Consider the following 27259-nt stretch of genomic DNA (forward strand, 5'->3'; position numbering starts at 1 on the left):
AGTCTGCTGGCAAAAGATGAGTAGATATTCTCAACAGCTGTGAGCACTAGGCCAAGTTAACTTTGGTATTATTTCCTGGCTACTGCCTTCATGCTATTCTACCAAGCACAAGACTAAGGGATTATTTGTGCTATTCTTTAGCACAATACCAAGGAATCACTTATGTTATTATTTAGCTGTGCAGTCAATCAACAGAATAATTCAGAAACAATTTGTTTTCAAGGCTACTTCTCATAACACTGCTAATTGAATTACCTGGTGTTCCATGATGAAGCCTGTGGTAGAGGAGAGCTGCTCAAATGTGTGCATGTGCATGTGTATGTGTGTGTGGTGTCTGGGTGGATTAGGGAGGTCCCAGTTCAATTTGATGAGATCTCCTCATTACTTGATGAGATTACCAGGTATGGACCTTTGTTTCCCAATGACTCAGGCTGTCTCCAAGATGCTGAGGGTGGAAGTGGGGGAGAGAATAACATAATAGACTCTTATCGGAACAGCCAACTTTTCCCCATATAAAGCCATATAAAAGGCTTATTCCCTTTTTCATTTCCTGTGGCCTCTTTTCCTTAGACTTTTCCAGTATCATCCTCATACTGACCCCCTGATATCCAGCCTATTTCCAAGCTTTGTTATTTACATTCCTAACATCTCTCATACATTCTCTCCACCCACATAGCTGCCCACCCCAGTAAAGGTCTTTGTTCCCTTTCACCTAGACTATTGCTATAGCCTGCTGATTGGTTTCCCTGCCTATTCCATTCAGTTGCCCAAGTGATTTTCCTAAAGTGCAGGTCTGACCATGCCATCCTACCCCCTTACTCAATAAACTCCAGTGGCTCTCTATTATCTCCAAGATCAAATATAAAATCCTCCGTTTGGCATTAAGATCTCTTCAAAACCTGACTCCTTCCTACATTTCCAGTGACCTTGCAACACTAGTCTTCTTGCTATTCTTTTCATATGAAACTCCATCTCCCAACTCCATGCCTCTTTGCTGGCTGTTCACACACCTGGAATGTTAACCCTCTTCACCTCTACCTCCTTGGCTTTCACCAAGACTCAGTTTCCAATCCCACTTTTTGCAGAAGGTCTTTCCTGGTCTTCTCCATACGTCCCTCTGAGATGATTTTCTCTGTATAGATCTTGTATATACATAATTCTATGCATGTTGTCTCCCCCATTCAAACGTGAGCTCTTTGAGGGCAGTGGTTGTTGTTGCCTTTCTTTGTATCCCCAGCACTTAGCACAGTGGATAGAATAGGAAGTGCTCGATAATACTGTTTGACTTGACAGCAGCAAGGTTAGGGGTGGGAATTTCTTCTCTTCACCCTTCAGTGGAAAATGGTGACTTTTGTTGTTGTTAAGTCATTTTTCAGGTGTGTCTGATTCTCTGTGACTCCATTTGGGGCTTTCTTGGTAAAGATACTGGGGTGGTTTGCCATTTCCTTCCCTGGCTCATTTTACAGCTGAGGAAACTGAGGCAAACAGGGAAGGTGATTTCCCAGGGTCACACAGTGAATATGTGTCTGAGGCCAGATTTGAACTCAGAAAGATGAGTCTTCCTGACTCTAGGCCTAGCATTTTATCCAATATGGCACTACCTAGTCCCCCCCCCAATTGATGACTTGCAAGAGGGCAAATGTTGACTTAAGACTTAAGAAATACATGGCAAACCTGAAAGAGAAGCTCCTGAATTTCCAGGTCCTAGCTGCTGCTTTCTGCCTGTTTTCTTTTCTGAACAAGGGTGAGAAACTACAGTTCCTAAAAATGAATTTTCAACTTGAATAAGTTGGAGATTTCTTGTGTTTTGGTACCAGCCTCTGGGAAGAAAACGAGTCCAATAACATGCCTTTTGAGAAGAAAGAGAATCACTCTTTAGCTGAAGGAGGAAAGCCAAGTCATGGGGATCAAGAGACTCAAAATGGAAAACTCTCCATACTATTGCTGTGAGATGATCAAGCACTGTAGTTGAGGTAAATGGGGAGTGCTGTTCAACAGCCTCTGACTGAGGTGATCTTCTGAAGATAATTATAAAAGTCTATTTGAATGCTTCACATTTTTGTATTGCTTCATGGGATCCTGTGAGTCCTGTCTATCTTATGCATTTTCTTTGGTGGGTGAAATAAAGGCTATCCTATACTCAACAACTGTATTGTACACTGAGTACCTCTGAGGGAGATGGAGACCCTTTAATCACTTTTTGGGGAAACCCAGAGATTAGCTATATGACAATCATATTTAGAGATTTTCCTGGAGAACTCCAAGTGGGGACAATGAGTCAAAGAAAGAGAAGTAGAAGTGGACCCCTCTGGGGTCAGTGTCTGGGATCAAGCTTAATCTGTGTAGCTGAGAGTCTCCTGGGAGCCCTGGGCCACACATGTTTATGGTATTCCAGAAGTCTCCTGTTTCCCTTACCAAACCAGACTGCCAGTCCTGCCACCCATTGGGAGGGAGAGGATGAGAGAGAAAGGGGAGGGAAGGAGGAAGAGACAGAGAGAGACAGAGAGACAGAGAAGAGGAAGAAGGAGGAAGAGGAGAAGGAGGAGGAGGAGAAGGAGGAAGAGGAAGAGGAGGAGGAGAAGAAGAAGAAGAGGAAGAAGAAGAAGAGGAAGAAGAAGAAGAAGAAGAGAAGAAGAAGAGAAGAAGAAGAAGAAGAAGAAGAAGAATGGAAAGGGGAAGAAGAAGGGAATGGGAAGAGGGAAAGAGGCAAAAAGAGATAAAATGTATTTATTAAGCATTTCTATGTGCCAGGAGCTGTGCAAAGCACTGAGGATGCAAAGACAAGCCAAAAAGAGAGTTCCTATCCTTAAGGAGCTTACATTCTAATGGGAGAAGACAATACATAAAGGGGAGATAGAAAGTGTGGCAGGTGGAGATGCAGCCTGGAAACCAGGCTGCTGATGAGCAGGCAGGGAAGTCTAGAGGCTCAGAAACAGAGTTTTGAGTGATGTAAGCATGGCCAGGGTATTTTATGAAATGGCAGTCTGGCCTGGAACTCATTCATCAGGAGAGAGGGTCACAGGGTAGAGGCTTCTATGAAAGTCATGACCAGAGTGTGAGGTGTGGAGCCTTGAATGAGTGAAGTGAGGATGAGCAAGGGTAAGCCTATTGCTCACTAGGGAAAAGGGAAGAAGGTAGAGCTGGCAGGCCTCAGGGAGTCATGATCCACCTTCTCCTTGGATTATTTCCCAAAGACAAATAAACTAAACATTAGAACACCTCCTCTAACATTAATGTCCCAATTTCTGTTCATAATTTCTGTTCATATGCTGTTCAAGTTTCTGATCTTAAAATCAAGTAGCATACAGCTTACACTGGCCACTTGTTTTTACTAGCACTACAAAACCAGTGAAGAATTGACTAGCTCTTTGTCTCTTTGTTTTGTATGTTTCCTCTGAATTGCTGAATAATTCTAAAAGCCTTGCTTATACTGTAGGGGGGTTCAAATCGGGACAATCCAACCTCTTGGGTTGCCAGGGTGGCAGTGGAAGGTGTTATGTGTCACAAAGGCAAACTTCAATTTTATCTTAAAATGATAATTACAATTTTTAAATCACTACTATGGCTTTACAATAGCTACCCCGGGAGGTGCCTCTTGTTTTGAAGAAGAGTATTTAGCCATTAAGCTCTTTCCTATTGCTAAGCAACAGTTTTGTTAAAACTAAACTGCTCTCTGATTCTAGAGAGCAGGAAAATAAAAGTCTACTCAATTCTTGGAAGGGCAAGTGAATATGTAAGGGAAATAACTGGTAAATATCATTATATATAAGAGGGATTTAAGCTAATTCTTCATTTCTGTTAGCTAGATTTCAAAATATTTGGTAAGCACCTCACATGTGGCATGCTCCATTCTAGGGAAAATCAAGTAAGCACATCTTTGTTGTCACAACATTCTGGAGGAAAATCCCCCCACAAACTGCAAATATATTCCAAAATAAATTTAGACAAACATTTAGTCAAGTTTTATTGAGGTTTTTGGGATACCACTTAATAAGAAGTGCAATATGTTTTTATTTCCATAAGAGTAGCTCACTAAAGTGAGGTTGCTTAAATACCACATAAGGAAGGAAGGAATTGGAACTGGTAATTAACTCTATTCCTCTTCAATTTTACCATTTAACTTCAAATAACTTTTGGGCCTAGAAAATACCAGTTCATGTGAGAATCACACAAACTGGTCCATGTGATAAGCCAATTTGCACATAAAAGACCACAAGGGTCAGTGGGTTACAGACCCATGTAGAAGCAAACACAATATTTGAAGTCTGGAGTAAGAGATTGAACACTTTAGGGACCTAGGTGGCATTTTTGATACAGCTGTTTACTTCAAGTAAGGCTTTAAGGAGAGAAAAGTTTTGGAAACTGAATTACGAAGTTTACAAGATGGCATCTGGAAAAATATGGATTTAGACCCTTGGATCACAGACTAAGGTGCAAAACTAACAGGCCCTTGGCCAGGATGGAATGCAGCTAACAAAGGCCTGGGAAGGTTAGGAAAAATTAATGTGATGGGAGATGTATAAATCTGTTAAAGAGAGCTTTTCACTGACAATAGAGAGGGAGAGAAAGCTTGATATACCTTCCAAAACCATATGAAGAAAAGTATTAGAAAGGCACATGAGTTGCAGAAGAGAGTATCTATGGAAAGGTACATGATCCTGGGCTCAGATATCTACAGAACTGCAGAGAGTATGGTTATTAAACAGAAGTAAACCAGCAGAATCTGTATTCTATCCTGGAGACAATAAAAAGCTATTAAAGAATCCTGAAAAAGAGAATGGATTTGAGAAGGAAAACACTGAAGGTAGGAAGAACAATTAGATGGTACTGATAATAGGCCAGGTGAGAGGTCCTAAAGGTGTGATAAAGTTAGAAAAAAAGGTGTGTTTATTGGGAATGATAATGAATTCCATTTTGGACATGTCAAGTTTGAGATGTTTATGGGACATCCCATAATGTCTACCAGACAGGTGATGGTGCCAAACTGGAGAGGGAAGAGGACGGAGGAGGGAGAGAAGGGTAGGGAAGAGAGAGGTGGTGGGGAGGGGGGAGAGAGAAGTAGAGATGGAGAGAGACAGAGAAGCAGAGGGAGAAGAGAGAGAGACAGAGACAGAGAGACATAGAGAGAGAGGAGGGAAGACAAGAAAGAAGCAGTGAGGGAGGGAGAGAGAAATGAGGGACGGACATGTAGATATAGGAGTCACCTGTATTAGGAACGGCAGCTGAACCCATGTGATCTCATGAAGTTAGCAAAAAAGAATTTTAAGACAGAAGAATTAAAAAAAGGATATGGGTTATGACAGAGCCCAAGGGACGGCTAAGTGGCTCAGTGAATAGAGCACTGGGGCCTGGAGGCAGGAAGACCTGAGTTCCAATCCAGCATCAGACATTGACTAGCTGTGTGATCCTGGTCAAATCATTTAATCTCTGTTTGCCTTACTGCACTGGGGAAGGAAATGGCAAACCACTCCAGTATCTTTGCCAAGAAAACTCCATGGACAGAACTGGTATGCTGTTGTCCCTGGGGTCAAGAAGAGTAGGACACAACTGAACAACATGATAGAGCTCTAAGCACATTCACACACAAGAGGGTGAAAGAGAACAATGATTTGAAAACCCAGGGAGGAGGCAGAGTCTAGAAGGGGAGAGGAACCTAGGAGATCATTTAGTACATCCTGTAATGTGAAACATCACCCTCTCTACACATCCCTGACGGCTGGTTTTCTAGCCTCTTATTTAAAGCTTTCTAGCGATGGGAAACTTCCTACCTCATTCATCAACTGATTCCAAACTGGCCTTCCCTCCTTTCCTCACATATGACACTCCATTCCCTGTTTCCCTGGCAATCCCCTCCCTCACATGCCTAGAATATAAACCTTACCTCTACTTTCCTCTAGACACAGCTCAGGCACTTCCTTTTCTACAGGGAGCTCCTCATGATCTCTATAATTACTAGTGGCCTCCCTCCCAAACTATCTTGCATTTGACTACCTTGTATTTATTTTGCATTTTTCTATCTGCATTTATGTGTATATGAGTTGTTTCCTTCAATAAAATGTGAATTTCCTGAGAGTATGGCTTATTTATTATTTCCTTATATTTTGGTATCTGTATCCCCAGTACTTGGCACAATACCGGTATGTAATAGGTAATTAATAAATGCTAGTGTATTTTTATTAGATTTTTGAATGACACAAATTGTTGAAAAGTTTTTATTCTATAGGGCTGAAATCTCCCATTTTGCAATTCAATATAACTCATGTTCCAGAATTTCCCAAACTCTGGGATCAAATGTACTTGGTCTGATCTTGAGGGCTACCCCCCAAATATTAATATATCTTTGGCTCATTACACTTCCACCCAGTGTTCGCTCTGGGAAATCTTAGAATATACTTTGGGTCTGGGTCCCTATATATGTAGCTAACAAGGCCCGTAGCTTCCACATCATACACTTAAGGTAGCAAAAGAATTTTATTGGTACAAAACAGCATTTATTTGATAGAAAATACAGAAGACTTGAAGGACTCAGAGGAATCCACAATCAATTCAATTTGCTTCTTCCTTCACTGGGTCTCATTTTCCCACAGTGCTCTAAAACAGCATAACCACTGCCACCCTACTGAAGTCTTAGCAATACCCAACAGTCTGGGCTCACCTCTAAAGGAAATCCACTTTGATGCTGCTAGAGGAGCAACCTCCTGATATTTCAGTAAGCTCTTCTCTCATACCATGGAGGCATTTTGAAGGGAACCGCAGTGATAGCTACCAGACAAGCAACCCTCCCCCCCATCCATCAGACTTTCATCATCCAATGATAAAAATGGAAAGGAAAGCCTAGCTCTTGTGTTCTCTCCTGCCTTGGCTTTAGTACTTTGCTCATTCTCCAGCTATGGAGGCCACATGTCTGGCCTCTTTTCTCAACTCTCTTTTTAGCAACTTGCTAACACTATAAATTTGTTGTTGTTGAGTTATATCTGACTCTTAGCGACCTCTTTTCTCTTCAAAAGGTAACTACTTTTCAAGAGATTGAGGTAAGGGGAAATTTCCCTTATTTGATTAATAGAAGGCAAGATCTCTAAACTCGCAGTGAGGAATTTAGAGTTACCCATGAGGCAGTATCTGCTTCCCATGAAACCCCCCCTTTTTTTGGATAAAAAAGCAGATCCCAGGATCCCTGAACTTGAGGTGGCTAGAGAAGTCTATCTTAAAAACTTTTCCAGATTGCTGAGGTTCATGAATTCACATTGTTCAGGCCATGTAAGTGAAGAACACATATCTACCTCTGTCATGAGTCTCTTCAAAGCTGCCATTAACAGCCCTTCAAATTCTTTAACATAGTCATCACTGTTCCTCTTCACAAGGCTAAACTTTCATTAAATTTTATCCAATGGTGGCATAAAAAGAAAGTCCTAAAGGGGATTCCTTCCAACCCTGAATGGAACTTTTTTAGGTAGTACTATTAACCAGAAGGAGGCAGCTAGGTAGCCCAGTGTTAGAGCACTGGACCTAAGGTCAGGAAGACCTTATCTGGCCTCAGACACTTACTAGCTGTGTGACTGCTTAAGTCACTTAACTTCTCGTTGCCTTAATCCACTGGAGAAGGAAATGGCAAACTACTCTAGTATCTTTGCCAAGAAAACCCCACAGACAGTGCTGACATGCTATGGTCTATGGTGTCACAAAGAGCCTAACACGACTGAACAACTGAACAACAACAAAGTGAATAGAATACTATTGAAAACACTTTTAAAACAATGTTAAACAAACAATAGGGAATGCTATAATATGTTTATTACAAGTGGGGACTGTTTCATGCTTTGTACCTGTATCCCCAGTGCATAGCACATAGCAGGTGATTAATATTTATTGATTAAATGACTTAAAACAAGTTATTTTCAATAAACTGAGTTTCCAGATCATAATGTATAGAAGAAGAAAATGATAAGGAAAGACTTGAACAGAGACAGAAGACTTTCAAGTTTTCTTTATAAAAGTATTCCACAGGATGTAGACAACTGAGTCTACAGAGGCATGACTGACCCAATTTTAAAGTCCACATGTCAGAAGAAGCTCTGGTTTTGAATAAAAATTTTTACTGTATGATTTTTCCAGCTTGCTTCTAAGATCCAATTACATGTTTATCCAGACTACTATTTATCATGCTTCTTTAATATGACATGTATTTACAGGGACTTCGGAATGTTTGGCAATTTTAATAAATGAAATTTAAATTCAGTGAACTAGCTTTTAATTAACTCTGATTCCAAATCTTCTTTATTTTAGAAAACACCACCTAGTATCACAGAGACTGAAAAAAAACCCAACAGGGAAATCACCTAGACCATATGCATCAAACTTCCTGGATACAAGTCCACAAAAAAAAAGTGCTGCCCAAACCAGATTAAAATATAATTAAAATTATATTTGCTTTACAGAAAGGAGGAAACTGAGGACCAGCAAGGTTAAGTCGCATCACAGTGAGGACTAGAACCAGAGGCTTCTGACACCTAATCCAGTGGCCTTTCCTTTGTACCATACGGTTTGTCCTCAGGATTACAGCTTTGTTGATATAATTCCTGCTTTTTCAGTTAGAACTTTATTACTGTCTCGTGTCACAACTGTTTGATTGCTTAACTGGCTCTTGACTCTTCCTCTGGACCCCTGTCCTTTTCTTTACCTATAATTCTGCTTTTGCCTCCCCACAGCAGCCAGCAGCCTCTCTCACTACCCATCATTTGTCCAAGTGCTTGACTGGGCAGTTTAAGCCCAACCTGGGCAGCCAGGACAGCTGTTCCATGGTAGGAGGAGCATGGGGGAAGTTCATTCACCCATGGATACTTTCTAACCCGGGCTATTGTCACTGGTGTTACAGGACTTACTTTTTCTCTGGAAGAAGTAAAGAAAGCAATGGCTAAATATACCAATGGGATCTATGATGTTGGAAGAGGCATTCACCTCTGGACAGGTAAATAGCTTAAATTATGCTGCAGCAATCACAGTGAAAAGATAGGGTAATAGGTATCACCTTAGAAAGGCAATATGGTATAACGGATCAAAGGCGGCTGTCCTTGGAGTCAGGCAGACCTGGGTTCAAGACTTACCCCTGAAACATAGTAGCAATGTGATTCTGGGCAGCTTATTTAACTTCTTATTATACCAGGCAACTTGCTAGCACTATAAATTTGTTGTTGTTGAGTTATACCTGACTCTTAGTGACCTCATTTAGAGTTTTCTTGGCAAAGATATTGGGGTGGTTTGCCATTTACTTCCATAGCTCATTTTACAAATGAGAAAACTGAGGCAAACAGGATTAAGTGACTTGCCCAGGGTCACACAGCTAGTAAGTGTCTGAGTACTCTATCTACTGTGCCACCTAGCTGCCATTTGACACACTGCTTATATGAATTAGTGGAGGGAGTTTCTATACTGGGAGTTTTCTAAGCTGGTAATTTGCACTATTGAAATCATAGATCTAAACCCTCCTCAAAATAGACATTGAACACTACTAACAATAGTCTGACCTAAGACTTATAATGACAATCACTAATCATAATAATAACTAGCCATGATTAGTTATAATCAATTATAAAAAAGACAAGCAGCACTATTTGTGTAGCTTTACTGCACAAGTAAACTTCTAATTGTTACACTTCTCTTTGTACTAATGATGGGGTGCTTGGGTGCTTCTACTTGTACCCCAATTTCTCCCTAGTCTCAGAAACACTGTCTCTGACAACCACTCCCCAGCCCAAGGACACTGTGCCTAGCAGTTATTCATGCATGGGCCTCAGCATGACCCTTATCTCTCTCCCTGGTACAGCTACACAGAGTTGGGCTGCTCAGGCCCCAGCCTCAGATCATGTCTCTGGAAGCCTCCCAATTCCTTAGTAAGTTCATGTCTTGTAAGAAAGCTTTCTCTTGTTGCAGAACATTCTCTCATCAAGACAGAGGGAGAGGGGTGCCTTGCCCAGCCCACTGAGTTTTGTCCTTGGCCAGCCCAAGGACTCTTCCTCCTGCCAGACTCCATAGATCTATACCTCCGTCATCTCCCTCCCTGTCTGGTATACTCTATGTACTTTCTCATCCACAGCTCCCAAAGACACCTGCACCTTTGGATTACCTCGTCAATGTCCCTGGCATTCCTTTCCCATGCTCTTTTCCATATAAACCCTAGCTGCATTCTCAGTCTCTTGCAGGATCCTTTAAGAATCCTTGCCCTCTGAAAAGTGTAACAATAAACTTTGCCACCTTGGCTTAAAGAATGCTTGAGTCTGTGAATTCATTCCAGATGACCCATTGTGTACTCTGGTCTTTGAGGGGTCACAACCTCTCAACCTCTTACACCGCAACACTAACAATCCCTTACTCCTTGTCCTACCTGAAAAGAGGTCAGGCATAGCTAGACCTGAGTCTATGCCCAAGCATGAATGCTGGAGGGGAGGGTTAGTTTCAGGAGAGAGTGAGCCTAAGGTGAGGCACAAAGACATCAGACTGGGGTGTGGATGGATAATGAACTTTGGTGAAGTTGAATAAAAGAATTAAGACAAAATGGAGATTGAAATGTAGTCAGTCCAGCTCTTACCCTTCAGATAACCTGGAGTTAAGGCTTACACTCTTTGGGCATGAGACAGGTCAAGGAGCAAGCATTGTAACAATGTCAAAATATTTACATTTCTTAATTTTCAAGAGTTCTACCTTTAGTCAAGACAGATCTGCTACTGATGAAGTCAATAAGTTAAAATAATGATAAAAATAGCCTGAATGATAACTAAATCTCAAGAAACCAAAACTATCACATTTTTTTGAAATGGCACAAATGTTCTCTTTTGGTGTTTAATTGTGATGGACTCAGCTAGAAAAAAGCTAAATGAACAATTTACAGGGCAATATTAGTCATATAGTAAATCAACCACATACTGCCACTCAGGTGGAGATTTTTCATTGTCCCTCTGGGTTTGAACTAACTAAAAGAAACCAGCGATTAAAAATCAATATAAAAATTCCAGAGTAACAGAATGAGAGAGTAATTCTCAAATACACTTACAGAAAACCTGGGGCAGCACAATTCTTATTGTTTAGAGACAATAGAAAATAAAAGCTCCCCTATTAAGCCAGAACATTAGAGACTTTATTTTAAATTGTGGTAATAAGTTTTTACACGTATTCTGGAACAACATCTGTCTGTATAATTAAGAATGTGCAAAAGAGTGGAGGTATTCACTGACTCAATCAATCAAATCAGCCTATACCATTTAAAGAAACTGACAAGATGCTATGTCCTCACACTTCTGTGAACAACAATACCTCCATGGAATCAATCAAACAGAGCTGTGAACTAGATGTGAATAAGACCTAGACATTTCTATTGAGTGAATGAATGAATCAAAGACTTTAGACTAGATATGATCAGGTTAGAAGTCCTTGAAAGTCATCTGATGATACAGAGCGCCATTGCACAGAAAGTATTTTCAGACTGGCTAAGAAAACCTGGCCATGCCCTGTGGGTTTTGTATAAAACAGCAAGTCAGTTCATAATCCAAGCACTCGACCGTTTGGTGGTGAAGCTTCCAGCCAAGCCTCTGAGAATACTAGCTTATGGGGAAGGGTTGGGAAGGAGGAGAGCAACTCAGCCTATTCCCTGGCCCTTGACCAGAGAAGAACCTCATGAACTTCAAAGAGCTGGAGGGTTTTGACTTCAATTGGTGACCTCACAGTTTCTCTGGAACAGCAATGACTGTTCCAGTGTAGCAATGCCTGTATCCAGCAAGTACAAACTAGACATACTGAGGAAAGGGAGCTTAGCAGAAAGCTACAACATGCCCAAAGGGAACTTCATGAGCGTTCCTCAAGGAGGAGAAAAGGACTTCTAATGAACAGGAGCTGTGAGTTACCCCTTTGCAAGGGTGTGCTGGAGCCAGCCCAGACCTGCTTGTGAGCATTTACACCTTGGAAATTGGCACATGGTACAAATCAGTTTGATTTACTGGGGTTTTTGTTTGTTTTCTTTTGTTTTGTCTAGACTTAACAAAGTGATAAAGAAAATGTTAATAATGCAAATTAAACTTAAAAGTGCATCACGTATACATTTTTTTTTCAGAGAGCTGATTTTTAAGTATTTACTAGCATACCACTGAGGCTTTACCATATGTTCTATCTCATCTTGAGCCCACTTTTCCTGGATTGTTTATGTATCACTGGGTGAATGAATATAAAACAGACTTTCAGGGAAATGTTTAGTACCAACTATTCTTACTATATCACCTTAATAAATACTCCTTTATAAAAGTTAATTCAGCTTGAATGACTGATATCAACTGATAATCATGGTGGGGGGGAGGAAGTACATTGTTGGGGACTTATGAATTATAGTACTAGAAAGCCATCCCCTCCCTCCAACCCTCAGGGCTTCCCATAAGAAACAGCAGCACCTCTCTGGGGACCCAAATGATCCGTACAAGTGGGAGCTGAGATAGTACTAGAGTATACAGTACTACACATGCACTGTACTCACATACACACACACATTAGATGAGATGCATTGTCATATAGAAGAAGGACTCTGAGGGCCTCAGGTCATTCATGTATAAAAAGAAAGTGGTAGATAAGTTGATTCATTTTCAGATTTAAATTATTTTTAAAATTTTGATTTCAATCTTTAAAATTAAGAAAAAACAAAATAACTCTTCCTATATACAAAGCAGAATGGAGAGAGGATTGTACATGAAACTGTTGATCTCTTTTAAAGTACAAGCTTGCTTTTCCCTTAAAGTATATAACTTTAAGCAATCCTACTTCATCTGTATTTCTTTCTGTCCTTTCATCTGTTCTCTTCTGTTCACTTTTAGACTATTTCAATGATCTTACTTACATATGGAGGACATGCTCCAACTCCCACTTGTACTCACAATTTGGGTGCCCCGGAGAGGGGTTAATATCGCATCTTAGGATTCTAGGGAAAGTCCTGAGGACTGGGAGGTAGTTTTCTTTTCGGCAACCTATCACTAGTATTCAAACCAAGCTCTTCTGACTCCAAGATCAATGCTCTTTCCACTATGTCCTATTATACATAACAAATCCAGGCTACATCTATTTTTGGTTACCGAGATAACTAATTGTCTGGTATTGAATCCATTTTTTTCCCAACTGGTTTAATAACCACATTCTGTATTAGTTGAGTCCTATGCCCATCTGTCTATCTGTAAAATAAGGCCAAAGTAGCTGATCAACCATTTTTTGATCCAGTGTTTTCCTGTCTCAGTAGAGATGGATTTAGCAAAATACACATAGTTATGCACCCAATGCTCTGTCTCTAAACCCTGCTCAGTCCCAAAACCTACTGGTGGCTATTTGTTTGAGAAAAAAAAATTATAAGTTTATGTGATCTGATATTACTGGATAAAAAGCCAATAGAAAGCCTCCATCTATGTTCTCTCTAAGCAACTATACTTTTTCCTCTCATTTTCCTAACATATATTCAATTTAATTCAATTCAGATCAATCCAGCAAACTTTTACTAAGCATTTATTATATGTTCATTACTTTGATTCCATGCTAGAGAAGATAGAAGCTTTAATATGACAACATCCCTGATCTTTGAGGGTTTATGATCTGGTAGAAAATAAATAATAACAGCTAAGACAGATTATAAAATTAACAGTTATGCATTATTTCTTTTTCTTTTTTTTTTTGGCTAGGCAATGGGGTTAAGTGATTTGCCCAGGGTCACACAGTTGTTCTTATGTGTTATGTGTCTGAGGTTGGATTTGAACTCAGGTCCTCCTGACTCCAGGGCCAGTGCTCTATTCACTGCGCCACCTAGCTGCCCCCAGTATGCATTATTTCACTTGAGACTCATAACAACGCTATTGAGGTAGGTAGTACAAGTGTTAATATATAGATGAAGAAATTGAGGCTCAGAGTTGAAATGATTTTCCAGAGATCGCATTGCTAATCAATGATAAAGCTGGGATTTGAATTCAGGATTGTTGAGGTATTTTTTTAAAATGTGAACTAAAATGATTAGATAGTGGAAAATGAAGAAGAGTTAACACTAGAATATCTGAACAGATTATGTTTTGTGGCTCTTAAGAGCTTTCTGCTGGGCCATACTCTGCAGAACTCAGTAACTCCATTTTCATTCTTAGATAAATGATAATAATGCCTTTAATAACTCAGTGATCCCTAATTCAATCAAGCTTTGGATTAACTCAGGTGAAAGTTGGTAATCTAAATGTTTATGAAGCAGTTAAAATTATGAGAATGAAGATGGTATGGGTATTTTAATGTTTGTATGTTGGTTGCAAAAAAAAGACAAATGAAATCAATTCTATTGGAGTGTGGGACCAAGGCTGTCAGCCCAGCATGACTGGCTTCACTGCTCCTCTTCTGGAGCTGTGATTTCTCTTCTCTCTTTATCCCAGAGGGCTCAAGCAAAGTGGCCTTTCCAGACCCTAACTGCCTAGGTTCCTGTACCCCAGGGCTCTCTACTGGGCTACATATGGTAGAAGTCTTCTTTTCCCTAACTTCTAACATGCAATGAATTAAACTGACCAGTTAATATTTTCCTTTCTTTTTATTTATTTATTTTGTCTCCCCACCACTCCTTGCTTTTCTTTCAATGATTATTCTACCTGGATCCCAGACACTTTAATCTTAGCTTCCGAACAACACAGCCATTCATATAGGAATGGTAATACGGCCTAATAAATAGATACTCAAGAATCCATGTGATTTGAAGAGAGGATGGCATTTTGGAGTGGGGAAAGCAAAAGCAAAGAAAGGTCTCTATTAAGGTGGGAAGGAGGGGAGCAGTGAAGAGGTCAAGGTGGAGTTACTTTTACTCTGGTCTCCAAAACACAAAGTGGTATTATCTTGGGGGCCCAATATGCCCATTCAACTTGGGAAAATTTTAAGTCAGTTTCCTATCACAAGTCTCAAAGTTTAATCCTTTATGTTCCAGAATCTTAAGGGAAAAACTTCTTATATACCACCTAGAAAACGAAGAAATCACTTTCACCTGAATTAAACCAAAAATTAACAGCTCCTCAACGTTCTTGATACTCAGAGAATGAACTAGGAAGTTCTCAGGCTTGATTTGTTTTTTATGGCAAGATGGCTTATGAGGATGGAAGGCAAAAAGAAATCCTCAGCTATTCAAAATGTCTAGATACCTATTCTATGATATAACAAAGAAAGAGCTGTTCTGTTATCATTTAACAAAGTCTTTCTTTTTATTGTATGGTAGAATGGAAGGAAAAATAAAATAATATACACTATGACAAGTTAATCTGCCTCATAGCGTATCAGTATTACTACAGGCTGTGTTATTTTGGTTGCTTAGAGAAAGGAGTTTGAGAAACATAGAGTTCATTTAAAAAAAAAGAAATCTTTGTTCTAGTTTTCCAAATGAAATACATGTAGTCAAATGATCATGAAAATGAATTCAGTCAACCTCTAGTCTCTTCAATTCCAAGAAAATTTACATAACCACTACTGTAGCCCAGATTCATCAGGAGAATCTCTATTCTGGTTCAATTGTTAGGGAATTTACACAGGTAATACCAATTAGTTCCTAATGGGTGGCATGTATAGAAACTCAGACTTGTGAAATGGACCTCTTTATTCTAATTGAACATTGTCTATTTTTAAAAATGACATAAGCCAATATCTAAATTTCCACCATTGTGATTTGAACTTCGGAGGGTTGTTAAGGTCAATATATGAAAAAGGTTTCTTGGTCCAAAACTGGCTATAGGTACTTTTCCCCTCCTTCAATATAACTTTCCCTGTGCTGGTGGACAGATGTCAAATAGAATGTTAACCATTTCATCCTCCAAATTGTAATGATCATATTTTCCCTACAGTCTATTTTAAAATTCAACTTTATTTTACATTTTATATTTTTCTAAGCTCTTCTTCCTCACTCTGAAATTTAAATGAAAGCTCTACAAAGGGACTATGATTCAGCTAGAGCCAAAGGTACCCTCCTCCTCCCCCTCACACATATATCCCACCTTCTTCGCATCCACCTGGCATCTGCCTTCTATGCTTCACTCAATTAAAATGGATAGGCACATTCTCAGGAAGGAGTTCAGCTGCTGACACTAAAGGAATAAGCCAAGAACAATCTGAACCTGAGAGGAGGAATCTCTTCCCTTTAACTTCCCAACACCACTCTATGCTGGGCACTCACCTGGTGGACTCCCATGTCCCGCAGCAGCTGTAGCTATAGCGAAAGCAGAGGCAGGGGAAACAGAGCAGTGGGTATTATCAGCTGTCTGTCCTGTGATTTTAAAAAGAAAGAGAAAGTCATGGTGAGATAGGCTGTCTATATTCTGGCAAAGTACACGCTGGATGACTGCCTATATGTAATGGGGGGCTTTTTTAGCCCTGTCCCCTGCCACTTGTCTGCTATTCCAATTCATAGGCTATACAAGGTACTGAACAAAAGCATGGAGTAAATTCTAACCAGTTTACTGTGCCTAGATAGTATGCTTTTAAGTTGCAGACTGCCTAGGAAGAATTAAAATTTCTGTACATATGTTTGGAAGTTGGAGGAAGGCTATTATTCAGCCTTAACCTTTGCATACCTGAATCATGAGGCTCTTCGTTCAAAATCCCAAGGAGCAACAGATACACAGATAATGTCCATCAGGAAAGACAAGAGGGGCCCTTTAACTTGAAAAACTTAGAGGCATGGGGAATCTTAACAATCCCATCCTAAGCCCATGAGAATAGGACTTCATTTCTGCATGAGGTATAATAAAATTATAGGATAAGCTACAGAATGGACTAGATTTGTTGCAATTTCCTTTTCATTTTCTCCTTTATCACCCCTCAACTGTAATGCTCAAAGGTTCCAAAACATAGATTTGGGAATGGAGGAAATAGATAACACCTTGTTTCCCTACCACTTAAAATGCTAAAAAGTCCAGAGCAAGACCGAGAAGCAAGAGAAAATGTTAGAAATATTATAGTCTAGACAGAGAGATTAAGTTTCTTCTGCATGTAAGGGAAGGCTAATAGCAACTTCCTACTTTGTACTACTTTATGTACCTGCATACCCAGATGGGGCAGCTAGATGGCGCAGTGACTGCCAGGCCTGGAGACTAGAAGATTCATCTTACTGAGTTCAAATATGGCCTCAGACACTTACTAGCTGTGTGATCCTGGGCAAGTCGCTTCACCCTGTTTGCCTCAGTTCCTCATCTACAAAATGAGCTGGAGAAGGAAATGGCAAACCACTCAAGCAGCTTTGCCAAGAAAACCCCAAATGGGGTCACAAAGAGTCAGACACAACTGTAACCACTAAACAATGACAACATCCCAGATAGTCTAACTTCCACTGGTAGGTTCCCTATGGATCTGAATCCAGAGGTCTCTGTAGAACTGGTGGACTACACTCCCAACTGAAAATACCTACAAATCTTGCCATGAGACTAAGAAGTAGCTATGTCCCCAAAATTTCATTCCAGCCGATCTAGTTTCAAATATGTACAATTATATATTATATCTGTAATTTTTCTGGCATGGCAGCTGCCTTACCATAAAAAAATCACCTATTTAGAAAGCATCTGCTACAAGATGGTGGGGAAAATAGACAAGAGGGCAACTTTAATAAGAGTCTATAATTTTGGATCATTACCAATTCAATTCAACAAACAACCATTAAGCTCATATTCTATGATCTCCTCCTCCAAGCATTTTTAAAAATAGAAACAGACTAAATGTGATCCTTCTTGAAGGCAAGGAGATGAATCACATGCTGTCTCATATATCATTTCAGTCTTCAGATTGTAGTGTTATATACACATCACGTGGTAAAACTTTGCTATATTTCCTTTTTCAAAATGACTTTGCAAAGAGCATTTCACAAGTAACCCCAGTTATGGAAACATGAAGGGTTTTTTAAGTACTATATTTCTTATTAGTTATAGTCGTGTAATGAAAATATAGTGCAAGCAAGCCACTGGTTACTATTTTCAAGTATACTGATACCTAGGGCAGCTAGGTGGCACAGTGGATAGACTGCCAGGTATAGAGTCAGGAAGACCCATCTTCCTGAGTTCAAATCTGACCGCAGATACTTCCTAGCAATGTGACCCTGGGCAAGGAACTTAACCCTGTTTGCCTCAGTTTTCTCATCTGTAAAATAAGCTGGAAAAGGAAATGGCAAACCACTCCAGTATCTCTGTCAATAAAAATTCAGATATGACTGAAAAATAACTCAGCAACAACAATCGATGCCTGAAACTGATCTCAGACCACTTATAAACAAGATTGCTCTGCAATGTGGGACACTAGTTCTACTTCTTTAACTGAATACACTCAAATATGGTACATTTAAAACCCAGGTGCACACCATGAAATTTGGATCAGGGCTACTTCCTGGCAGGAATAAAGTCAAGAGTTCTGCTAGGATTAAAAATTACCCAGGGGCCTTCAAACCAGTCCCTTGCCAAGTTATTCCTGGATCTGAAGGCTCTGAAGGTCTTAGCGTCCTCCAACAGTGGGCCAGTCTGACACCTAAACCCACCACAGTCACCCATACCCACACAAGTTGACCTACACCTGACCATGATTCTGAGGCCCACACCCTCAAAGCAACAGCCCACTAATGCAGCCCCATTGGCTTCACTCTGATCTGGGATTGTAGATTTAGAGTTGGAAGGAACATTAGTTGTCATCTACTTTAACCCTCACATTTCACAGAAGAGAAAACAAAAGCCAAGAGTGTCTAAGGGGCTTGTACCAGGTCACGTAGATATTAAGGAGCAGAACAAGGAATCAAGCCCAGGCCTTCTGACTCCAAACCCAGTAGTCTTCTACTGGCCCCTCGTGCATCCCTCTACCTTTTCACTTTGTATTCAGTGAGAGCTTTTGGGTGGCCTCAAAAAGTCACAAGGTGAAAATCCTCCACTTTTCTAAATGTACTCCACTCACCAACATCTGCTGTAGAATGGCCCCACCTTTGAAGTGTGAGTACAAGTGTGTCACAGAAGTGTTGGTGTTTTCTTGAGGTTACTTGGGGTGAATCTGGTTTTACAGTTGAATTATTTTCTCATCTTATTTTATATAATTGGCTTAAGAAAAATAATTCAAAAGCAACTAATATTTTAAAGTGTTCAGGCAAAGGAAAAATAATGAAAGGATTTTTGCCTTTTCCTCTGATGATTTCACTTCAATTAGAGCATTTTTCACCATGTCCATACACAGATTATTTAATTAAATAGTACCTCTAAATTTTCAGTTCTGTACAGATGATCACTGCTGTTACTAATACATTCTATGCTACTGGAATGTTATGAATGGAACAGGAGCATAGTGGGGTCCTTCCAGAGCTAGAGATACAAGATGAACCTACTTTATGTATAAATAAATATGTATCACATATAAGTAGCCAACATTTATATATCACTTATTACATGTCAGTGACTATGCTAAATGCCTTACAATTATTATCTCACTTTATCCTCACAACAACCCTCAGAGATAGGCGCTATTATTAGCCCCATTTTACAGTTGAAGAAACTGAGACAAAAGGGGTTAAGTGACTCACCCAGGATCACATAGCTAGGAAGTGTGTGAGGCTAGATTTGAACCCAAGTCTTTCTAACTTCAGGCCCATTGTTCTATCAACTGTACCACCCAGCTGGCCCATCCTGGCATGTATCATATTATAATGAGGTCCTAGGTGCCTAATCTCTCCCCGTAAACCCCCAAAACATGTCGCCTCTAGTGGTTCATATAAACTCATCAGATTCTGGAGTACAATGGTTTGCACACTACTCTCTTGTTTTAACAATCATTTTATGCCTATTATTCAGTTGTTTCAGTTGTGTCAGACTCTTTGTGACCCCAATTGGGGTTTTCTTGGCAAAGATACTGGAGTGATTTGCCATTTCCTTCTCCTGATCTTTTTACAGATAAGGAACAAAGGCAAACAGGGTGAAGTGACTTGCCCAAGGTCATACAGCTAATAAGTTAAACTCTGAGGCCAGATTTGAACTCAGGAAAACTTCCTGACTCTAGGCCTAGCACTCTATCTACCGTGCCACCTAGCTGCCCTTTATACCTATTAGAGTAAGTATAAGACAATTTAATAATCTTGATTTATGTAAAGTATTGTGTAACATTATCTTCCCCCAAAAAAATGCTGGTGAATAGTGATAATGAATTCTTTAGTCATTTATTTGCTTATTACCTAGAATAAAGTTATTTATGTCTAGTAAATTTTTACATCCAAGTTAGGTGTTTGTTGGTTGGTGTTTTAATTGTTGGTGCAGGGATTTGAGGATGCAGAAAATATTTGGAACTCTGCATTTTTACATTTCTGTGACTGTTACCAGGGTCTTACCTCCAGGTGGACGATACCGTAAATGTCGAGGAGTCGAAGGTGATCGGCACGGTGAAAGTTCAGCGATGTCCACAGCTGGAGTACTTTCAGACATTGTTCGATCCCCAGACACAGTTTCAAGAACTGCTGCTTTAAAACAGCATAAATTTTAATAGGCAGGCAATGTTTCCAGGCTTTTCCTGACAACAGCATGCGTCATGTTAGAAAAAGCTCATTATACTACATTACCACCACATATTAATTAATCTACATTTTCACAGTGATTTGACCTAAGTCAAGTCACTTCTCCTTGAAGTGACTTTTATTTTTTTTGGAGAAAATAAATGCCACTAAAGCTAATCAACTTTTGGGGGCAGTTAGGTGGCACAGTGGGTACAGCACCGGCCCTGGATTCAGGAGGACCTGAGTTCAAATCCGGACTCAGACCAAACACTTGACACTTACTAGCTGTGTGACCCTGGGCAAGTCACTTAACCCCAACTGCCTAAAAACAAAACAAAACAAAACAAAAAAAGCTAATCAACTTTTATTACTCAGATATAAGGTGCAGATTCAGAACTACGGGCACTCATTTGCTTTTAGATCATTCTATCTCACTATATGGTTATGGTTTCAAGGTATCATGAATAGCCAGCTCTTAATTATTCAGGAAAATGGGATAAAATCACGTCAATGAATTATAGTAATATATAGATAAATTAGACTGCTAGATGATGAGGTGCCTCAGGTCTCAGGGACTCAGGATAGCCCTTGATCCCTTTAGACCAGGAAGCCAGCCTGAGTTTGTGAGAACCATTTAAGCCATGAACATAAAGGTCCATGAACCTCTCCCTCTTGGAATTCTGCCACCCCCAGCACTTTCCAATACACTAACCCTTTTCAAAAATATAAATTATCAGCAAGGGGGTGGAGGAGGTGGGAAGACGAAAAAACACTCCAGAACAGAAGCATGGTTAGCCTCAAAGATAAGATGCTTTCTATCTTTATATGAGAGCTGAACTTTCAATCCCACCACGGTCTGTATCAGGGCTTCTTAAACTTTTTCCATTCACGACCCCTTTTTGCATTTTGGCAGTTTTCATTGGCACTGTCTTGTGTGACAGTATGCACAGTGCAAAGCGTGCATGCTCTGTGTTCAGAACCAAGGCTGCAGTGAAGTTGCACAATACAATACTGGCAAGTGTTGCCAGAAACACTTTGGGTTCATGACATCTTTGATTTTTAAATAATTTTTGGTCTTTGTGCATTCAGAAGCCCTTCATCGCTGCCAAATTTTTCATGACTCCATATAGGGTCATGACCCACAGTTTAAGAAGTGCTAGGACTCTAGATCAAAGGTTCTTCACCTTTTTTATGTCATGGACCCCTGTGGCAAAATGTATTGCCCCCTTCTCAGAATAAGACTTTTAGATAGAATTTTCCAAGAAACCAATTATATTAAAATGCAATTATAAATTTTTTTTAAAGTTCACAGACTACACATTAAGAACCTTGGGCCTATTACTCTATGGCTTGGGGTCATAGGTCACTAGGGAGCACTGACTGAAGTCTGAACAAGGCTCATGGAAGAATCTGGGATAGTTTAGTCTTTCTTAAAACAGTTAACACAGTAAGGAAAAGATGATAGACCACCCTGAAGGGTATAGTTTTAATGGTCCAGTATGCTTTCCACACTTAGACCACCAGCTTAATCAGGCAAAATGCAGACTTCATTCATTTCATTCCAAGTTACAAGTTCTTTTTCCTGAGTGACAAAAAACTTAAGCGATTTCAAATCACTTGGTTTCTTTTCTCTTCTTTTTTTTTTTTTGGACTCAGGTTCCCAAGGCTCTTACTAGTAAAAGCTTAGAGTCCATCTCCTAGCATACATGTCAGCAAAACCATTCAAATCAACCTAACCCTCTGTCAAAGGACATGGACAGCCCAGACATTCTGATCATAAGATTCACACTCAACAAGCTTTCCATGAGCCTCCATAACTCCATGTAAACCATTTCCACACTGCTAGTTTCAGGAAATAAAGCCACATTTTCCCTCTTGTTAGACACAAAAGGGCTGGGAGGAGAAATTTTTACACTCCCTAATTTGAATGACATAATTACAATAAAGCTGACAAATATGCAAGATGCAGCCAGGGAATAACCCCAAAATAAATGCTTAGCTGTCAGATTTATTGTTTTCTAAATAGTGCCTTCAAAACTCTGTAATGCAAGGCATCTGCTATGAAAAGAGTGCAGAAAATATCAAATCTATGGTCTTAATTTGATTCATACCATTCATTTACTTGAAGGGAAGAGAGAAAAAATCATTAGTCAGCAATTACATCAAAACAAAAACTTTCTAATGAGTCAGAGCTGGACTGAATTGAAATAGAGTCTAAAAGGAAAGGAAAACCACCATAAGAACACAACAGAAAGGAGTTTTCATCCCTGAAAGAGTAAGAAAAGGGCACATCCATGAGGCTTGTCTACTTGGATCAAGTTCCATGTAAAAGTAGCTCTGCCAAGAGAAGCATGCGCTACCTCCACCAACATTGGAAAGAATCCAAGACTTCTTCACACAGGCTCTCCCTGTGGTCCTTGTCCCAAAATACTCATTTCTGGAGGATTTCTGGAGGGGGTGGAATGTGTATCACAAGGAAGGGGTAGGTAAACAAACAGCTTTCTTAGGTGCTCTGCTATCAGTCATTTAGCTGAGATTCTACAGAATAGGGGACAAACGTGCAAAACGTTAGGAGTATTCTCCTTTAGTCTGTGAAGAAGACATATTCTAACAAACATTAGAAGAGATTAACAATTCAACCTATATAAAAAGGGAGCAATCAGGGATAGAGCGGAGGGGGCCTAAATGAAAACCAGGCAATAAGCCTTGAAGAAATGTAATATCCTTTGCTTCTTTTTATTCATTTTTGTTTGGTTATTGAGGGAACTGCTCCATTGGCGTTTAAAGTAGACACAGATCATAATGGTATTTAAGAGTACTGAGGTGCAAAAGAATAAGGCAGGAGTGACTAAGCAGGGTAGCATTGGTTGACACGGTGTGGCTCATACAAATTTGGCAAAGGGAGGTATGAATCAAATTAATGTTGCCTGATGGAATATTGAAAAGTATTTTCAAAACTGTTTTAATCTCTATTTTAGGGAAGGTTTCTTATTTCAAAGAATGCTTCCATTCACTTCTAGATGCCAGGACTGAAAGTATTTGTGAGGATGACATGCTTTTAGTGGGAAAATTGGACAAAGGCTACTTTAGCTAGCATTTGTCAAATAGCAGTGCACTAAGATAGTTTTGTCAGGAAAAAACTGAAGGCCAGAAGCTATCACCTTATCTTCCCCAGACACTGGGCTTTTTAAGTCATGCTACCTGTGCTCTGCCTGCTCCCACTAGAACTACCTACCCTGGGGACCTTTTGCTCTAATGGGTGAGCTTTCATTTCATCTTATCCAGTCTCATGCTCCTTCTTATATGTTATCTTCTTTAAGAATGTAAGTATCTTGGGACACCTAGGTGGTACAGTGGATAGAGCATGACTCTGGAGTCAGGAAAACCTGAGTTCAAATCTGGCCTCAGACACTTGACACTAGCTCTGTGACCCTAGGCAATTCACTTAACCCCATTGCTTAGCAAAAAAAAAAAATTTTTAAGAATGTAAGTATCTTGAGGGAAGGGACTATTTTGTTTATTTGTATTCATTTTTATAGAATTTAGTACAGTACCTGGCACATAGTAAGTAATTGCTAAGTGTTTTTTCATTCATTCACATGGCAGTATAGGAAATCTTTGGCCACAGTACATCCTTAAATGGTGAAGCAGGCAGTATGCAAGTCAAGTGTTTCTCGTGCTTCTTCAAAGGAAAAACAGGAAATATATACACTCTTGTTGAAGAATAATTCATCAGTCATATTTAGTGCTAGCATGATGTGAGCACAGGAGGGCATTGTGCAAACCAGAAGGACGATTCAGAGAGAGAACTTCTTAGTAGCTATTGCAAAGGTTCTACAAAAGTCTAGTTTTGGAGAATAGAATTAGAAGTGTCCTTGGCTCCAGATTTAAATGGGGCATACAAAAAAATGCAACATGGCTTTCTTGCCCTAAATAACTCTGAAATTCTAAAAAAAAAAAGCCACAATGTACTTCTTAGATTGGGATTGGAATACTTTGGCAAGATGCAATGGGTTACAAAAGTTCTCATCTTTCTTTGATTGTTCCTGTCAAATACTACTACCCTCTCTGCACACACTCCCCCTACCCAGCCATTTCTTTCCCTTGCCTTTAAATGTGCCTGATTCTATATACTGAGAAGGCTGATAGTAATAGCTTTCATTTTTTTAATATATTTTTAGAAAATAAAGATTTCATTCATCTTGGAAAGACAACAAAATACGATGGAAGATGAAGAGACTGAAGGCATATAGTCTACCCAGAAACCTCCTATCTGGACATAATAAATACTTTCTTCCAGAGGAGCCTTGGAAGACACTGGACATGGTGAGCACTGAATGACATTGCAAAAACTGAAATTGGCTGCATTTTAAGACAGGAAATACCTGAAATGACAGTCATTTCTGAATCTGTGTTCTGCTAGACAAAGTAAAAGCAAAGATCAAAATCTACACCAAATTGGAGGAAAGGATAAAAATGAAAACAAGATACTACAGGTTATCATAACAGCTCTAACCTAACCTATTCAAATGAGCCACTGATATAGAAAAAAATGGAAAATTGACATTGGAAAGACATTCACCACTTATTACCAAAATTTTCTATACAATTTAAGTTAATTTAAAGTAATCACCATTGGAAGCCTAAAAGAAACCAGAAAGCACCTGTCAATAAACACTTTGTTTCCCTGCCTATGGGATGACACAGCAGCCAGTGCAACAATTTTTTGTTTAGACTAACCCTAAATGCGCTCATTTGCAAAACACTACTAAGAAGGAAGAAAGAAAATTGTAAGCAATGATGCCTCATAAAACAGCGAAGAACAATGAAGGAGAAAACAGTTCTGGATAAGGCTTGGCATGAGATATGAATTACATCTCATCACAAGTATGTTAAAAGATTAAATTAAAAGAATAAACATTAGATGAAACTTGAAATCAATCTACCAGCATTTTTACAACCACCTATTTTCAAAATCTGGAAGGCAAAAATGGCATTCAAGGAAATTAAGTCAGAGCAACAGATTATTGCAACTACTACTACTACCACTACCACTACCACAACTACGACTAGTACTACTACTCCTGTAAGCTAGCATTTATATATCACTTTAAAGGCTGCAAAGTGATTTACAAATAACCTCGTTTTATCTTCATGTCAACCCTGAAGGGTAGGTGCTACTATTATCCCTATTTTTCAGATGAAGAAACCAAGGCAGATGGAAGTTAATAGACTTGTTCAAGATCACATAGCTAGTAAGTGTCTGATTCTGGATTTAAACTTAGGTCTTCCTGTCTCCAGGTCTAATGCTCTATCCACTCTGCCACAGGGAAGAGATCTGTGCTGGAGGCAACACAACACTGAAAGCCTTGAGGGACTGATTTTCTGGGCTGTAGTGGTTCTCACACACTGTTAAGAATTCTAAAGGAAGGTCCCTAGAGTATTGGCAGGCAATATTATCCACAACCTAAATTATAGATAATTTACAAGCAGACATAGATAGAAATGATACAAATGAGAAGGCATGGATAGGTCGCTACCTGATTCACTGGAAGGAGTAACCACCTCAATTAGATCAGAACTGCCTAATCCCATGTACTTGGGAAGTGGATGGTAACTAAAAGATGTAGGCTATAACCTATCTCAAAAAAACAAAACCAAAAAACCCTTTTGCTTATCTTTATAGCAGAACTCCCATTTTCTCCAAACCTTAGAACTTCTGCATATCTGAATTCGATAAACAAAGAACTGTAATTAAATCCACTTAATTTACGTTAGGCCCTATATGAGTTATTATGTTAGGCTTCTATCAGTCACCAATTCTAAAAAATGAGCCATCTCAAAACTTAGCACTTACAAAACATGCATTCAATTTAGCATGCAAAAAAAAATAATAATGTCAGTAGCCCTCTCTTTCACAAATCAATGGAAAACCTCCAGGTTTCTACAACATTCTTCATTCTCTCACCATTCCTTGATCCCAGACTATAAGGAATCAGCATCGTAAAGACCTATTAAATGCCCTTCACACTAATCTTGCCTTCTTTTAGCCTTTGCACTTAAATGACCAAGGCATCCTTCAAAGGTATTCCTATCTAAAAATTTACCCAGATCAGTTTCACCTAGCCTGATCTCTTTTAGTCTTCACCAACAGTATCAAACTGAATCAGAAATGGGAAGGAGGGGTGGGGAGGAGAGCAGAGAGAAGAGCACTAAACCATACTTAAGTATTCCTGGGGGAGGAGTGTTGACTTAGGAAGCCACATGTGAACATCATCTTTGTTCTATTGTATTTTTATTTATTTTGTTCAATATTTGCCAGGTGTATTTTAACCTGGTTCCTGTAACACTTGGGAAGGTTGGAGCAAAGTGGCCCACCAGCTGTTCCAGTCTTGTTCCACACCTGAGGCCTAGCCTAGAACTGGCTTCTGCTCCTTCTAATCCAAGGAGCCTTAATTTCCTCTGATTCATCACCAGAGCCCAGAAGCCTTAATGATCTATCACTGGAGAGCTTGGGCTAATCATCATGAGACAGTTCCATGATACATACTACAAAACTGGATAGTTCTAAAGAAAAAAAATGGTTTTCATAGGCAATTCAGCAGAATGAGGCAGGGTAAGGGATAACTAATACTAGACTATTTAAATGACTACTTTAGAACAAGGAACACATAGGAAGAATACAGTGGCTAAATTGTGATAATTTTATTTTTTTTGTTTTTCTTTCAAAAAAAATGAGTT

At 39.5% G+C, this 27259-nt stretch overlaps 1 protein-coding gene across 3 annotated transcripts in view; it reads right to left on the reverse strand.

The window, feature by feature from the left end:
* Nucleotides 1-27259, reverse strand: part of RASGRF2 (Ras protein specific guanine nucleotide releasing factor 2) — a 324254-nt gene that overhangs the window by 115342 nt on the left and 181653 nt on the right. For all 3 annotated transcript variants that reach the window (XM_021007670.2, XM_021007654.2, XM_078153147.1), the window contains 2 exons: nucleotides 20357-20482; nucleotides 16193-16282 (listed from right to left, as the gene is read on the reverse strand). In XM_021007670.2, the coding sequence (XP_020863329.1) occupies nucleotides 16193-16282; nucleotides 20357-20482 (216 nt within the window). The remainder of the gene's footprint in view (nucleotides 1-16192; nucleotides 16283-20356; nucleotides 20483-27259) is intronic.

The sequence above is a fragment of the Phascolarctos cinereus genome, unplaced genomic scaffold (genome assembly GCF_003287225.1).
Source record: "Phascolarctos cinereus isolate Bilbo 61053 unplaced genomic scaffold, phaCin_HiC Scaffold_4;HRSCAF=312, whole genome shotgun sequence".
Taxonomy (NCBI): Eukaryota; Metazoa; Chordata; class Mammalia; order Diprotodontia; family Phascolarctidae; genus Phascolarctos; species Phascolarctos cinereus.